Below are 16960 nucleotides of genomic sequence, written 5' to 3'. Positions count from 1 at the left end.
GCTTATCACTGTGGCATCAGATTTTATTACGATTATCACACTATATTTTTTTTAGTCAAAAACAACACGGTTTTACTTACGTATACAAAAAGTAGTCGGAATCGCCTCCGGCCTCCGCGACGCGACGTCCTCTTAGCACTCGCCCCTGAGGATGACCTACTTAATAGGTCGAAACTGGTCGGCGATTCCGACTACTTTTTGTATACGTGAGTAAAACCGTGTTGTTTTTGACTAATTTAATATGTCTCGCGTAAGTTTTAATAATATTATATTTTTTTTATTCGTACACGGTAAAGTGAACGCACTGCACCTGATGGTAAGTGAAATGGGGTCCAATAGAATGTCGACTAACGATAGATGATTACCGCTTATCAGTCGACACAATTACACCGGCGTGTTGGAACTTGGAACCGAATATACTCAGGCTGATCCCAGAACACGACACACTTACATGGGCCAATATGGCAGGTTTAACACATTGTGTACGGTGGTCACTATCCGGGCGGATATAAAATATATCCTACAAACAGCTACAGAGTTCTTAAAACAATAACATTACAGAGTTTGCTCAGTTTGCTTGGCGGCAGAAGCAGACATTGCCGTGGTAACCCAGCTGAACTGGTATACATGTGTGAGATATGGAACGTCGTTTATAATATCAATGTATAGTGGGTAGAATAATAAAAGTCAGTTGTGTCGCAGACTCGGTCTTATTATTTGCGCTCTGCACTAAATCACCTTAAAATCCTACTGGCGACGAGGAAGCCACATTACTTATCAGTTTAATTGTTCCATAGTATCAGTAAAGTTTTTAAAACAAAATGCCTATCGGAAAAATCGAACAATTCGACCTCGCTAGCAAAAAGTGGTCGGCGTACGTGAGACGCGTCGAACAGTATATGGCGTTAAATCAAATCAAAAGTGAACACGAAGTGGCTACGTTAGTGGTGTTAGTAGGTGAAGCTACGTATGACTTGATGTGCGATTTATGTGCGCCTGATAACCCCGAAACTAAAACATTTAAGGATTTGGTGAAGATAGTCGGCGACCATCTCGAGCCAAAACGTTCGGAAATTGCCGAACGACATGTATTTCGTCAGAGGCGTCAGAATATAGGCGAAAATCTCTCCGAATATTTACAAGTGTTGAAGCACTTGGCAAGTACATGTGAATTTAAAACTTCTCTGGAAGAGAACCTACGGGATCAATTTGTATCAGGATTAGCAAGTGAGGAAATGAGGTCTCGACTTTTTGCTGAACCCAAATTGACTTATAAGAAAGCGATTGAATTGGCATTGGCGTTGGAGGCAGCAGATCGGCATGCGCAGGCGAGCAGTTCTGGCTACGCGCGGGATAAAACGGCGAATGCAGCGGTGGCGGCGCCGACCGGCGGCGCGCGCGCCGAACCCGTGCACCGAGTAGCGGCCGCTCAGCCCGTCGTAGCCGCGCGGCTATGTTGGCGTTGCGGGCGTGCTCATCGCCCAGATGCGTGTCGTTTTAAAAACTATTCATGTGATGTGTGCGGAAACAAGGGCCACATTAAAGCTATGTGTAGACAAAGTTCTGGGCAGGAAAACTGTGAAGGGCGGAAGTGGCGTAAAAACACCCGTAGTGGGCATAATTATATTGACAGTGATGATGAATCAGAGTGCGATTTTTATAACCTCAATGTGTGCGGTAGCAATGATCGTCCGTTTCAAGTGTTGGCACAGGTTAACGGTTGCAAAATTAAGTTCGAATTGGATACGGGAAGTAAGTTATCTACTATTAACTTGTCTGATTACCAAAACAAATTTTCCCGAGCATCTATTTTTAAAATGATATATTTGTCAAATGATATTTGTTTACGTTCATATACAGGAACAATAATTGAACCCATCGGATACATACTAGTGGACGTGGTTGTTGGCAAACACTCCGCGAATAATCTTAAGTTATTTATCATTAAAAATGGAGGACCTCCTCTCTTGGGAAGGACATGGTTAAGAAAATTAAATATTAATAGCGTGCAAATTAACGAGTTTTTGTTTAAAATTAATGAATCCAATTTAGTTGAGGAATTGCAACGTGAATTCCCAACAGTGTTTGCTCGCGGCCTCGGTACTTGCACTAAGAAATTATCACTAAAATTACGAGATACCGCTCCAATTTTTATTAAAGCGCGGCCTTTGCCCCTGGCCTTACGTCAGCCGGTAGAATGTGAGCTGCAGCGATTGGAGGCAGAGGGTGCTATACGAAAGGTGGAATATTCCGATTATGGAACACCGATCGTACCGGTCATTAAGAAATCCGGGGGTATTCGCATTTGTGGCGATTACAAAGTGACTGTTAACCCGTTATTAATCCGCGAACCGTACCCGCTGCCTCGAATTGAAGAACTTTTTGCCGCTCTAAGTGGTGGCGAGAAATATTCTAAAGTTGACCTCACGAATGCGTACCAACAATTGTTTTTGGATGAGGCTTCCCAAGCGTGTACCGCAATCACTACTCATGTAGGGACGTTTGTTTATGCGCGTACACCGTTTGGACTTACTTGTATTCCAGAAAAATTACAAAAATTTATGGAGGAAACGTTAAATGGTTTAAAAGGAGTCGCAGTGTTCATGGATGATATAGCAATCACGGGTAAAAATACCGTGGAACATATATCTAATTTACGTGCATTATTTGAAAGACTACGTGAGGCCGGTTTAACAGGACAGTATTAACTATGTTGGATTTATTATTGATAAACACGGCCTGCATCCTGCATGTTAGGATCTGGGATCCTAACAAAATTAAAGCCATTGTGGATGCACCCGCACCCAAAGATGTTACGCAATTAAGGTCATTTTTAGGGTTTGTTAACTATTATTCTTAAAATCCTACTACATGTACACACCAAATAAACCGAATCACCTGATAATATTATACGGCAAGTGTACAAACCGATCCGTCGTTCCTTTAGGTGTTAAGTAGCCAATTAGTATGCAAGAGTAGGAAGCAATAAGTGTGTCGCGGCAATATTGTATATCATTACATCGCTTGCCGAGGCGGGTAATATCACGAAGGGTGGATAAGGGGATGGTAACCGGGGGTGGGAATGCTACGTGATATTCTTTACATAATCGACTAGTTGTAGGTGCGGCTCGGCTTAATACGATAGGTATTAAAGAAATCCTCATTCATCAAGTGATAGTATACTTCCGCAGTCAACTGTGAAGTTTTGGATGCTATTCTCAGGTTAGGTAATACTGTGTGGGTTTTCCAATACCATTTTCGTGAGCCGGGATTGTCTGGAAGAGCTAACTTCAGGGCACAGTCGGTCTTAGCCAAATCGTTTCTGCAATATTATTGAAAATGTAATATTTTTGACAGACGACGTCGACCCCCCAAATACGAGGTAAAAGGCTCGTAAAATAATAAGAGACAACATGAGAACCACTTTCTGTTTCCAAGGTCAGTTTAAAAGTCTACGAGCCGCATATTGCTATTATAATATTAAATTATTTTCATAACATTAAAAATAAATTGACCCTCAGTTTTCATAGGGCGATAAAGATCTTAGGTATATTCTTTACTAACATTTTGAATTTAATATTATAAATTGCTAAGAAAAGGGTCTCGGTACATATATACTTTGTCTGTTTTTATTTGAGATTCCACAAACTGTGCCTGTTGAAGTGTTATGCAAATGTTTGGAATAGAATATTTTTTTATTGAAAGCAAATGTTACAGCAAATATTGTGAGTTTAATTCAATCACGTTTGATTGAAACATTTTATTTACATTTACGTGATAGTACTTCTGTTAGTGTTCGTTTTTAGTGCCTCGTATCTCATCCTCGTCATACTTTTAAAATATTAGCATTTACGTGGAACTCTATAAAATGGGCTTGAGAGGTGATTAGACATATTTCAGCTGTCCAACAATCCAATAAAATATAGACGTAGTATTACGCTGTTCTTAAATTTTCAGGGGTAGGCAGAAGTGTAACAAACCCATATTTCGCCACCAATAGGGATATTTCTAGTAATAGGTTCCACATAATAAGGCAAACCTATTTTCATTTACCGGGCATTATAATCGGTACGGGGCTAACAATAAAAAAACCGGTAACACTTTCAAGGGGCAAGTCTATCTAAATTTACCGGACATTATTTTCGACACTAGGCAAATAATGAGAAGAAAAACCATTTACAATTGCGGTCTTATAATACAGCAATATTCATTCATAGATTATGAAATAATGGTACCATAGATACGTTTGTCCAGTTGCTTATATATATGGCTTTATCTTGGCTCCATCTTATAGACTCGTGTGGACACTTTCGATTTCTTCGCCGCAGCATCACCTACACAACACAAAATAGCAATGAGTTGCGGATATTTCATTTATATACTGATTTTAATATATTTATTTCTATAAAAATACTAGAAAGTTTCCGATTACTTCAAGCAATATTTAACTGACCAACAGTTGATTAGTATACCGTTTCTTCAACAAAATCGCTCAACAATTAAACCTAAAACCAGCAACATGTTCGACTCTGCGTATTCAGATGTGCCGATAAGTGCCGGCCCATTAAGCTGTAATGGCGCAGAAATTAAGTTATACTTAAAAGGAGGCTCGACAGCAAGGGGAGTTATTTGTGCCTACAGTCTCCTGATTAGGGTTGCCAGGTTCTAACATCGTAAAGCTGATTTGTTTAGCCATTTGAAGGAATATCATGGCGTAAACAGGTTCATAATGATTGTAAACTAAGTTGTATTGCATTAATTTCAAACTAAAAAATATGCAGTTAAATAATAAACCCGTATAGACAAGTTTAAACTTTCACCATGTTCAGTTTTTTCCATGTTTGGCAAGTGGCAACCCTACATTCGATTGACGAGCGACAGACGACTTGCGACTTCCCCTTGTAGTTCCGCTAACAAGATTGTACAGGCAACGTTTTAGAGATTATTTTCCGTTGATTTCGTTTTCTTGGAAATCATGACGAAATGCTTTTACACCATGTTTTTGAAAAATTAACTGGTTTTGCTGCTAGGAGGGTGTCGGATATAATATTTTTCATCTAAATGGATCATAGACATGATAAAAAACCTGTAAGTCTCGTTCTACTGGTCTTCCGAGTTCAGCCGATATACATCTAGTAAGACAGCCCAATGTAGATAGTTCTGGCGACCTTCGAGACACAACTGATAGTACAAAATAGTATTCAGACTACGCTTTACTTATCATTAGACTCAAAGTAAATCTGACGTGTGTCTGACCTGAAACTGTTCCTATTTTATCTTATACTCAAAATTTCTCACATCTCTAATATACAGGGGAATCCAAGAAAAAATATCTCGCGGTATCTCTGTTATGCGCATAAATATCTGGCGCATTAAAATAATAATACCATATACAGTACAACGGCAGCTCTTAGGCTCCCCGCAAACGGAGCGCTCATTCGCGTGGGGTGTGGCGTGACAAATGACGTCACACAACCCCGTAGAAATGCTTCATGTATAACAGAGAAAGGTAAGAAATTGTAGGTAAGGTAAATGGAAATAAATCAAATAAGGAGTTTGATATAATGTAATACTTTTTACTTTAAATTCAAATCGCTAGACATTACACACACGCCCCATACTTGTGTTTTGGAGTAGAGATAAGTAAATTCTACCGTTTCGTTCAAATTCTGTCGCTAAATATTGTGAAAATGTTTTGTTTTGATTCGAATAACATAGGTACCAGTCTAATAACTTAGAATTATGTGTCTCGATATCTATCGCCTCGTGGCATGGAGCGCAGTGTACCATCTACCTTGGGGTGTTTTATTATTCAAAATACTTTGATATTGTTTAAATCCAGGCGGTCAGTATCAAGCAATCTGCTCGAAATATATCTATTTTATTGCTGTTTTGACCTTTTATTAGCGTAAGTGGTGTTTCGTCTTGACGAAAACTAACACGTTCGATATGACTAGTTTCTTGTCAGATATAACTTTTGTGAGTGGTCCGTGCGGTCGGCGCGAGTGTCGCCGATGAGCGGGGGACTTGATGCCGCTATATTGACCGCCACTTATACGAATCTAGCGGTACATCACACATGTTTTATTATTATTTAAATTGAAGTTTATTCTCTTTATTTTAAAGGTTTGTTTTTACATTTTAACATATATATTCTTAAAAAAAAACATGCACATAAAAATATAAAATAATGAATGACCCTCCGATGGCGAAGCTCAAGACCCAAGCCACCGGCGGTCAGGAATTCAAAGTGAGCTCCTCCCAATGCGCGCCGTGTCCAGCTATACCGCCTTCTGCATTTGGCCTCTGACCCAACGGCCATTTGATAGCTAAATTGAAGTTTATTATTATTAATACTTTGCGTTTGTGTGTACACAGCATGTACATATATAATGTACATGCTGTGTAGTCTATAGAAATATAAGGCGCTTTTTATTAATTTTATAGTGTAGTGTAAGGATGCTAGAGCGATGTCAGACCAGAAGCATAGAGTTGTGTTTACAACATGGTTGTGCAAAATTGATTGGGGGGTAGTAGAGTTTGATAAAACAAAAGTGGTTTGATGTAGCGTTTAGTAATATAGTAAGAATGTACGGGGCCAAAAGAAACCTCGTTTTTAGTCTATTATCTACTGTCTAGAAAGGTTAAAACGCAACGCGTACATAATTTGATATAATGAAGATATAAACTTAATAGGTATTAACTAAAAATACTATTCTAACTCAATTGATAAAGATTTAAGATAGCAAAGTTCGTGGAGTCTTGAAATCTGATAAAGATTTAGTTAGTAAGGCCTCATTTTGGTAGATTTACGGTACGCAGCTCCACCTAGTATGAAATTTAATCTCCGCCCACACTCAGCGTCATGTGATATTCGCTGAAAGAAAATATACCTGTTTGCTGAAAATAGACTTGTCTGTATTTTTCAGGGTAACGGGAACAGTAGCACGCTTGAATAATTTAGCTTATATTTTTAATAAAACTGGGATTGATACATATATTGAATTTTTTAATGAAAAAGGTATTGTTTTTATTTTATACAATTTGGTTAGTCGAGGGACGACTTGTTCAATCTGTTTATGGAGGGTATTCAGTGTTTATTTCTCGTAAATATATAAAATATGTGAGATTATTTTTGTTTGGGAATTTTAGGAATTAGGATTTTTTGCCAACGGTACTAGGTTTGAAGTATTAAGGTAAAACGGATCATACTGAAAGGTTATATTTATACTTTAAGACAGATAAGATAGGTCAACTTGTAGCTAGCGCGCGGAGATACTTTTACGTATATTTATTAAGGTGTACTCTGTCATTACTATTTTTTTTTGCGTAAACACATTGGTCCCACGATAAAATAAATACTGTATACAATGAATGGATGTATAAAGTTAGTGATTTTATCAATTAATTTGTATAAAATTAAAAATAAAATTCGGATTTTATGACAGATTTAATATTTTAAGTTTTAAATAATAAAAATTTAAATATAAAAACCTCGATATAATCCGAAAAGTAGTTTAATTTTAATGTCTAATATTCACATAAACACAAGAAATAATAAATTAATTTGTAATAAAATAATGCACTGAACAAAGAAAGTAAGAAAGATAAATGCTATTGTAGCCAGATACAATGTTTACCATACCCAAGTTACATGTTCTTCCAGTCTTGCAGAAGTTACGTTCTTAGAATAAACGGGGGAATACTTATTCTATCACTTGAAAGGATTAACTCTACTGCAGGGACGGTTCCGCGCAGCTATCTCAGTGCAATAAGATAGCCTGTATGCGATGATGTAGGCCACCGTGAGTTTTGACTGCTATGTGTAGGGACTCGTTCCAATGCCTGCTCGGATGATGCTATACTCCCGAGTTTGAACAACGGGCCGTAAGACCGGTGAAACCAACATAACCGTTCTATTCACCCCTCAAGTAGTAGTGCGATAACACGTTTTTACCCCGCGGAAAAAAGTTCCTCGCAATTAAATTCAAGTATATTTGTACCACAATAATAATTCTTGACTTAGACTGTTCACTGCGGCGACTGGTGACCAACTGAGCTCTGCCTTGACAATTTCAAAGCAAGTCAACTATCAAATGTCATATTTGTTTAATATTAACTACCTTCATAATTTATATAACCGGTTTACAATTTAGATATTATCTACTTGATTCTTACACATTGTTCGTACTAAGGATTGAATGGTAAAATATACTCATTAATAAATATTAATAACCACAGCATAATATGCTGCTTCATCTTATCTCTATATAACCCAACGCAATATTTTGATCGTTTTAGAGGGAGACGGTAAAATAATACATAATGCCTAAGGTATTAATTCAACCTATTTAAATGTATGTATATATAGAGTATAATAAAGAAATACTGTATTGATTGGGTATTATTAATATACTTGTTTTCGAATAAATTCCTTAAAATTAAAAAAAAACGCAATGTATAGTAAATCTTAACGGCATAACTCAAATACCCCCTGTAGCGTTTTATTCTAATTCAATAACCTTTTTATACCCCCCATTCACAAATTATTCAAATGCCATTAAATAAAATACGATCACCGATATACTTCGCCCCATGTCGTGAAAAATGATTCGGCGCTATTCCGCGAGTTCAGCTCGCGGGTTCGTTATCGCTCCCTCGCAACCGGCGGGGATTTAGGCAATGTCGAATTTCAACATTTTTCTTAGCTTAGCACCGTATATGGAATTGAACCTAGGCGATGTTGATTGCTATTTGATTACTTACGAGTGAATTCGCCGATGTAACTTCGGTAGAGTTTTCCTTGAATGCGGTTAAGTTTTTTTGTGTTAAGATTTTTTATCTCTTAGCTTCAATGCCTTTGAATAATTAACTGTTGGGTTTAACGCTTAGAACTAACGTATAATATAATTAGCATTTTAACCTATAGAAAATTGAAGTTTTGTGCAAAATAAGACGTTAAGATCGCTATTTACCGCATCGTTTCCACCTTCACGGACACCTAACTTATTTATGTTAACTACATCCCATAAGGTTATTACATAATAACAAGAACCAAATCTCAGCCCTAACGGCCTCTACATCGATTGCGGCAAGAGAGCCAACTTATCACAAACTTTGAACCAAACATTTCAGACCCAATTGCTTGCAGGATGTTATTATTGTCATAACTGTGTGAACTCATGGCGGTATTAAATTACATTCATGGGTGGCATTGGGGTAATAGAATATTATACAAAATAGGCACCGTATCGGCTCTCTATCCGGCCCATCGAACGGGCCATTACCCCTGATTTATGTACTTCCGCGCGTTCGTGCTGACGTGTATGATAGAACAGTAACGCAACTAAATGTGGTATTTGCGGGATGGTATGTGGTAAAGGTAAGGTATTCTTTAAGGGCGCGTTTAAGTCAATGTTTGATAGTACGCAATATAAAAATACTGTTGGATATGGGTGTTTCTTGATCAAGCAGGAACGGCGAGAATTAATGGCAATCTTTCTAGGAAAACCCACCGTGTATAGGCAACAGCAATGTTACCAGTAGCGAAGGGTAAAATTTTTCAAAAGACAACACGAAGTAAAAAAATTACGATCGTTAACATATCGCGGCCAATTTAACAGAAAACCTAAACTATAATAATAGTAAATGAACCTAAAAGGGAAGCCGGTAGGAATCGCGTTGTATGTACGTTTCGCCACTGAATGTTACCACGTCATGCCATTTCTCTGTAAGACAGCGGTAGGTTATTTTTATCGGACCCTACAGTCAACAGCGGGAGAAACCTACGAATGGGATACTAGAATCCTTCGCCGTAGCAACTGCAGGGTCTTGGAGGATATCTGGGGAAGAAAAAGGCACCTTAGGATGGGCGGAGGAGAGAAGGCCGGGAAATATTCGCGAACCCTCATAGGCCTCAATATGTAGTTACAACCTTGAGGTATACACGCTTAACTGTTTGCCTAGGACCGCGACAAATGGTCCCTCATGCATGGGCGTGCGTTCGGCGTGAAGACCGACCGGACAAGAATTGCCTCAGGGGGGACACGGTAGGTTCAGTTGGCTCGTTTTGTTGTAAAATACAGTACTATCTCATTTAATGTTCCATTTACTAACGGACAATAAAACTATTAACAATAACTTTCAAGATTTCCTGTTCATTGAAGAGTAATAATTTAAGTAGAGTGCTGATTATATTTTTATATTTTATTCTGCAAGAAATTTTTAAAGAAAAATAGTTTTCGTTTCAAATACTTCTGAATTCTTTATATAATACCTATTAAAAATAAACTAATAACAATTCCCTATGCACACAATAACCAGAGCAAAGTTTAAAGCAATAATAGAAAATAGCTTCTATATTAAAAAAGGTAAGAATAAAATCTTCTTTAAGTAAATGCTTACTGGTATTATAAATGCGCAAGTATATTTCTTGATTTGTTCTTATTTTGCGAAAGAAAGGACATAGGACTTTGCATAATTATAGTTTATGGGCGAGATATGACATCTATTCGTTTAAGACTTGCATGGATATATTTATTGTAAGAAATAAAATATTACGCGGGCAGAGGCGGGAGCTAAAACTAGTGTCGTATAAAGATTGCGACTGAGATTGAGACCTGTACAGAAAGCACATTAATTTTAAGCACCAAACTTGGTTAAGTAAAAAATTAAACATTAAATTTGATAAAATACATATTTTTTACTGAGTTTACTAATTAAGTGTCTATTTTTGCTTTAGCTTTATTCATTTGTTGTTTTTTGTAAGTGCTTAAACTTAATCGGGCTTAAAAAGTAATCTTTATTTATATCGTAGAGACGGATTAACTTATATTTTTTATGTTAACGCCCTTCTGACAGGACTTTATCTTATAAGCTCTTAACTTATTCGTAATATTTAAAAAGATTCATTCAAAAATACACTCAGCCAAAAATAAATAAAGTATGATCATTACCAAGCTGAAGATTAATATTACGAGAAGTGTGGGTAAACTCTACATCGTAATAGAATGGGAAATGATAATTGGCCTCTGGTTAATCCCATGGACTTAATAAGTGCAACATAAACTCTACCACGCTTCACATCAACTATACGATAAGGTTATACTGTGGTCCTTTCACAAATAAAATAGATGACAACAACGATAAATAAAATTGCACAAAATGATACTAAATTTCAATTCATTCTACATCAACATTACCCTTAATGCCGAAGACATCAACCCCATCTTAATTCACTCAACGGGTAATGCTTCCATAAAACTGCCTTACTGTACCCGCTTGTATACGCCACGAACTATTGTCCTCCTGAGACAGATGAGCAAACACTCCAACATCTTCTAAGGCAGGTTGCTCACTGAAGAAGACGTGAAGGCACCGACAAGGCAATGTCTGATTTAGTTGCTAACTAAGAAAAAAGAGGTGGAATCTAAAACCAATATATGGTTTTTGTGTTTGACGATTTTTGAAAAAGAGACGCATGGGTTTTTTGGTCACGAAATTAAATTTATGTCAGAAAAGTTTTTAAGCATCACCTTATATTGTAGTCGTACGTAGCGGCGATAGCCTAGTTGGTTGTGGGATGGACTGCCGAGACGAATGTCCGCAGGTTCAAATCCCAAGGGCACACAACTCTGAGTTTTCTAAAAAATTATGCGTGTATTCTCAGTGAATTATCGCTTGCTTTAACGGTGAAGGAAAACATCGTGAGGAAACCTGCATACCTGAGAAATTCTCTATTAGGAATTTTCGAGGGTGTGTGAAGTCTACCAACCCGCACTAGGCCAGCGTGGTGGACTAAGGCCTATTCCGTCTCAGTAGTAGAGGGGGCCCGTGCCCAACAGTGGGACAGTATATAATACAGGGCTGATATTATATTATATATTGTAGTCAACTTATGTTTGTGACTTTGATGATTGTATTATTTTAGTGTCCATCCTATTATCACGAGCCCTCGCAGTGGACAACCGGCCTTACCCAACGAAGTAAACACGTCAAATGATGTACACGCGTCTTGGATGAGCTTTATGGCCTAAGAAATAGAATCGAAATTACCCCTATCGTAGTAATTGATGTTATTTGACGGCAATTCGCAAACATGATTAGAGGTTCGAGTGATTTGTGTGATCGTATACGTGATTCAAAGGCTGTGGGGGAATTGAAGGCCTTCATAGCTCTACGTAGGTAGGATTATATCACAAGCGGCTGCAGGCTTGTTTCCTATACTGGGACTATGGATTTGTTGAGTGGTGGTTCTGCCAATTCTGAATAACGAATGGTAGAGTCATGAGGTTAATAATTTTATCTAGAATGTATGGTTAGTCGATGGTAGAGTACCATGGTCTGATGGAAAACTCTCACTCCCCATAAAACGCAGAGTCAACACACCACCTCTTCCTCCATATCACCACTTCCATCACATGACATGACGACTAATTTGCATGTCATTAGAGTTTTTTATCGTCAGTTAACGATACTGATTTATTGTTACCCATAAAATACGCGGTACATTAACTTAAATAAAAAAAACAGTAAGGAACATATTTGGTTACGTATTTTATAACCTAAATTTATAAAACAAACTAAGAGCAACAAACGACACAGACACTTATTTATAAATTTTGTAAGCGAATAATTGTCAAGAACACATTAGCATTTAGTTTCAAATGTTTTGAATCGACCCGCATTTGTATTCTTTGTATAATTTCAATGGAAACAAATTCAATATCAGCTTAATTTCAACTGTCTGTAGAAGTAAACGTTGCTACACATTCAAATCGTTTATACAAATGTTAAGGAAATTAAAGCCAGACTCGAAAAGTAGTGATATTCCAAAGCTTTACCCCATAAACCTTAATGCTCAAAGTTACCATAACATGCAAAGTACGAGCCATAAATAAACTGGGACACTTACCGGAAAACTCGTTGCGAGCGTAGCACAATGCTACAACGCTACGGATCTCGTAGACATGTAGCTACATAATCGGCCTATATACGTCGCGCTACATCGTAAAAGATGTTTGAGATCGTATACTATTATAACATTTTTTGGTTGTTTTTATCCTTTATCTGGATTTGATAACACTGAATTTATTTAAAAAATAAAAACAAATACATACATCACATATTTATTCCCGAAGGGGTATGCAGAGGCGCAACAATGGCACCCACTTTTCGGCAAGTATATTCAGTCCCATGATGTGATAGGGGGCGAGCCTATCGCCATATCGGGCACAAATTCCAGAGTGCGGGATGATACTGAGCAGAAAAACTCAAATATCACTTTGCATCACCCGGGATTCGAACCCAGGTCTTCAGAGCGCTGCCGTATCGCGCATGCAGTACAATAAGGCCACCGAGACAGTCAAAAAAATACTGTCTAAAATTAAATAGTTAATTTGAGATGATTTAAAAAAATCGTTATTTATTTTCAACAAGGTACCTCTAGGAATCAAGAGCCACTCGAGCGCGGAGGCCTCACGTACCGAACCAAACATAACTGTATTACAGATATTAAATCTCGTCACGTTTTAGCAAGTTTACGGTCACAGACGTCATACTGCAGCCCTAGGTTCAAATTTAGACAATGGACGATTTACGAGTGCGCTACGTCGTAGCAGACGCTACGGGAATTGTATATTGCAATAACTGGCACGTGTGGAGTAATAAAATGTTTGTTACTCGAGAAAATGTGTTTTATTATACATATATGTTAGTTTCTACGCATTTTATTCCGTAAACCACGTGTGCAAAGTAAGGAATTGTTTTCAGCGTCAAATTTAGAATATAAATTTTATAGCGTAGGCAGTTACGAGAGGCAGTAATCCGCAACTAGGTTAATGTTTGTGTCACTTGCCTATATTTCAACATAAGATAGGAAGTGTTAAAATACCTCTGTTCAAGCTGGCTTAGGTGAAACCTCACAAAGTTATATGTATAATTCGCTTGATATACATTTTGTTGTATATGGGGACGGCAGAGTGACCCCATTGTACCTGATGATAAGTGGAGTAGGGTTCAAAAATTTTTAGAGAGTTGTGGACCATATGTAGATGTAACCTTCTTCTATTGCGCGAAGGTTTTTAAATATTCATGTTCTTTTTTATTGAATAAAATATAAAACACTTTAAATCCTAAAAGAAGCTTTCACAGAGAATATTTAAACAAAAAATCTTATTTATAATGCTCATAAGTGAAAATATGATAGAGTGATTTCGCAAACAAAATTTCAAAAGGCTGGCACGTGAAAGCAAATAATATTAAACCCTTTATGTTCCACTCTATGAAGATTTTTAAAGTTATAAAAACGAATTGAATTTATCAGTTGGGGCGTAAAGATGGAGTCTAAGAAACAGAATGGGTGCGATTTGCAGAAAATTATAGTCTACATTTAAATAATATATTCTTACTTCAAAAATTTAAGTAAAGTTTATTTCACAGGTATTTTGAAGTAGTTTTTCAACCTCAAATTATTTTCTTCACCTGTTTACTACCGCAGAAATTCCGACTCATTTGTTTTATTTGCTTGCAGCAACTTGTGTCAGGTAATCTTTACTGTGGCCTGTTTCATGTTACATAAAATCTTATGTTTTGAATATTAAGTAAACTAATCTTTCATAATTCATTATATTTTATTTAATAAAGAAATAATTTAAAATTACTTTATGCACAAAATGGAAATCTGCTCTACACAATGCTTTAACATATCAATATTGCTACTATGATTAAAATTATTCGAAATATTTATTTGTCCTTGGTAGCAGAGGGGAATCAATGTATACCGGTCTGTTGGTACTGTATATACACAGGCTGATTCCGAAACGCGACACACTTCCGTGGGCCACTATGCCTGATTTAAACGCCTTGTGTACGGAGATCCCTATCCTGACGGATATAAAATACCTACCTACCACCAGCGAGTACACTTCAACATATTTAATTCCTCAGCCGATTATTGTTATTCCACCCACAATCGACTATGTTAATAAGGACGTTTTTACCACGCTTATACCACATTAATCCACCAAAGTTCCATTAACGTACGACAATTAATCATCGCATAAACACCACCTGTCACACCATTAATATAATACTTTAGTACACGCAAATTACGTACAGAGTTGCGATCAGCTATTTGCGTGTCGCCTATACCTTATAATTATATATTTAAGGTCTCAACTAATGAAACCCTAGAACAGGATTCTTGTGATATCAGATGTAATGCGTAAGTACTTGATCGTACATAAGGTAAAGTGCCTTGTACAAGATTATCGGATATGTTGTGACCCTTTAGTGAAAAGGTGTTATATATATATTCCTAACAAGTGTCTCACCAAAATTGGTTTAGCCGTTTTGATGTTGTGTTTATTCTGCTTCTTTGGATAGACATATTTTAGTGTAGGTCTGGGAGTCATATTTTTGAAAATATATTTTTATGAAATTATATTTATAAATCGGTTTATAATCTCGTCGAATCTCTTTTCGATTTGACAGGTTTCTTTCAAATCTTTTTGCTATCGCTGCTTTTATCCAACTATATATGTTCATTTTGATATAATCATTTATGGTGGACAGTCAATAGTTTTCGTGCTGCTAAATACAATAGAGTTAAGAACAATAGAAAAAAAATTGAACCACCGTAAAATATAACATTCTAATCTCAGATAAAATAAGTTTTTAGATTTCGGGCAGTAGAGGTTTCACCTATATATAAACAATTAAAACTTTACCCAGTACAATACTGCAAGTCATTGCACTGTGCTTGGTATCTTGGCCATTTTGTCACGTAATGGCCAAGATGCCAAGCCAACCAAATATATTAGGTACAACTTCGCTTAAACTAACCAGAGTCTAAGACCAACAGACCTTGAACACTACCGCAAGGCAACACAAATCTTCTTGGCATCCAAACCAGCCTATTTTTAAGCCAAGCACACAGCTATGACACCAATGAGCCAATAGGATATTACTTTCGGATATTCAGTTACCCAAAAATACATCAGAAAATATCGAAAATCGAACCAACATTTCTTTTGATAAATCAGCCAGTCAAAGAAAGTATTGGATTCTCAGAAAGATGTCGACAACATTCAAATGCGAGGCTCAAAGGCGTCACACTGGACCGTAAGGCAAATAAAGATGATAACGAAATTGCCTTTTTCTTTGCCCAGAGACAGGCGGTGGATGAGGGCCAACACTTGTGTGTGTATGTGTGATGCTTATCGCGAATGTGTGGGATTGGGATTCTTAGACAGTAACTTGATGAATAGGTTTTTAAGTGAATTACGAGAGAGACAGATCTCCCTAGAGATGAGTACTGCGTATAAACAGTAATAACACTAGTTAGCAAAATGTTCAACCGTCTCGTGTACAAATACGTTACGTACGTAATAAGTTTTATTGGTGGTAGGATATATTTTATATCCGGCCGGATAGGGACCAGCGTATACTAGGTGTTAAAATCCGCCATAATGGCCCATATTAGTATGTCGCGTTCTGGTATCAGCATGTGTATATAGGGCTCCAACAAAATCTTTGTCACGCCGATGGAGGCCGGAGCCAAAAACTAGTACTTTGTAAAGGATTACCTTCTACCTAAAGTTGGGGGGGGGGGGGAGTAACGTAAAAAAATATCTTCATAAAAAATTGTGTACATTATATATCATAACACTTTTTAGCCCAGAAACTAGCTCCATCTTAATCTTTCTCAATGCGATCTATTATTGCATAAAATGAAAATGATTTTTTTGCTTTTTCATAAATAAAATATTAGTACTTAAAATTAGAATTAAAACATCTACCAAACTTAAACATTACACGTTTTTTGTTAAATATAAACAACACCGAAAAAACAATCTAAGAAAATCGAAAACGAAATATAAAAACTTAAAACCCATCGATAGTTGCAAATTCAAAAAATACGAAAATATTTCACGCATTTTTTAAAAACATTTAGTGTAAA

General features: G+C 36.9%; 1 protein-coding gene across 1 annotated transcript in view; it reads left to right on the top strand.

Annotated features, from left to right (window-relative positions):
• The first annotated feature begins 821 nt into the window (after nucleotides 1-821).
• Nucleotides 822-16960, top strand: part of LOC115447281 — a 37930-nt gene continuing 21791 nt past the window's right edge. The window contains exon 1 of the mRNA XM_037436561.1: nucleotides 822-1455. Within this exon, the coding sequence (XP_037292458.1) occupies nucleotides 822-1455 (634 nt within the window). The remainder of the gene's footprint in view (nucleotides 1456-16960) is intronic.

This window comes from Manduca sexta, chromosome 8, assembly GCF_014839805.1.
Source record: "Manduca sexta isolate Smith_Timp_Sample1 chromosome 8, JHU_Msex_v1.0, whole genome shotgun sequence".
NCBI classification, from domain to species: domain Eukaryota; kingdom Metazoa; phylum Arthropoda; class Insecta; order Lepidoptera; family Sphingidae; genus Manduca; species Manduca sexta.
Note: the sequence above shows the minus strand (reverse complement) of the source record. Positions and strands in the feature narration are given on the sequence as shown.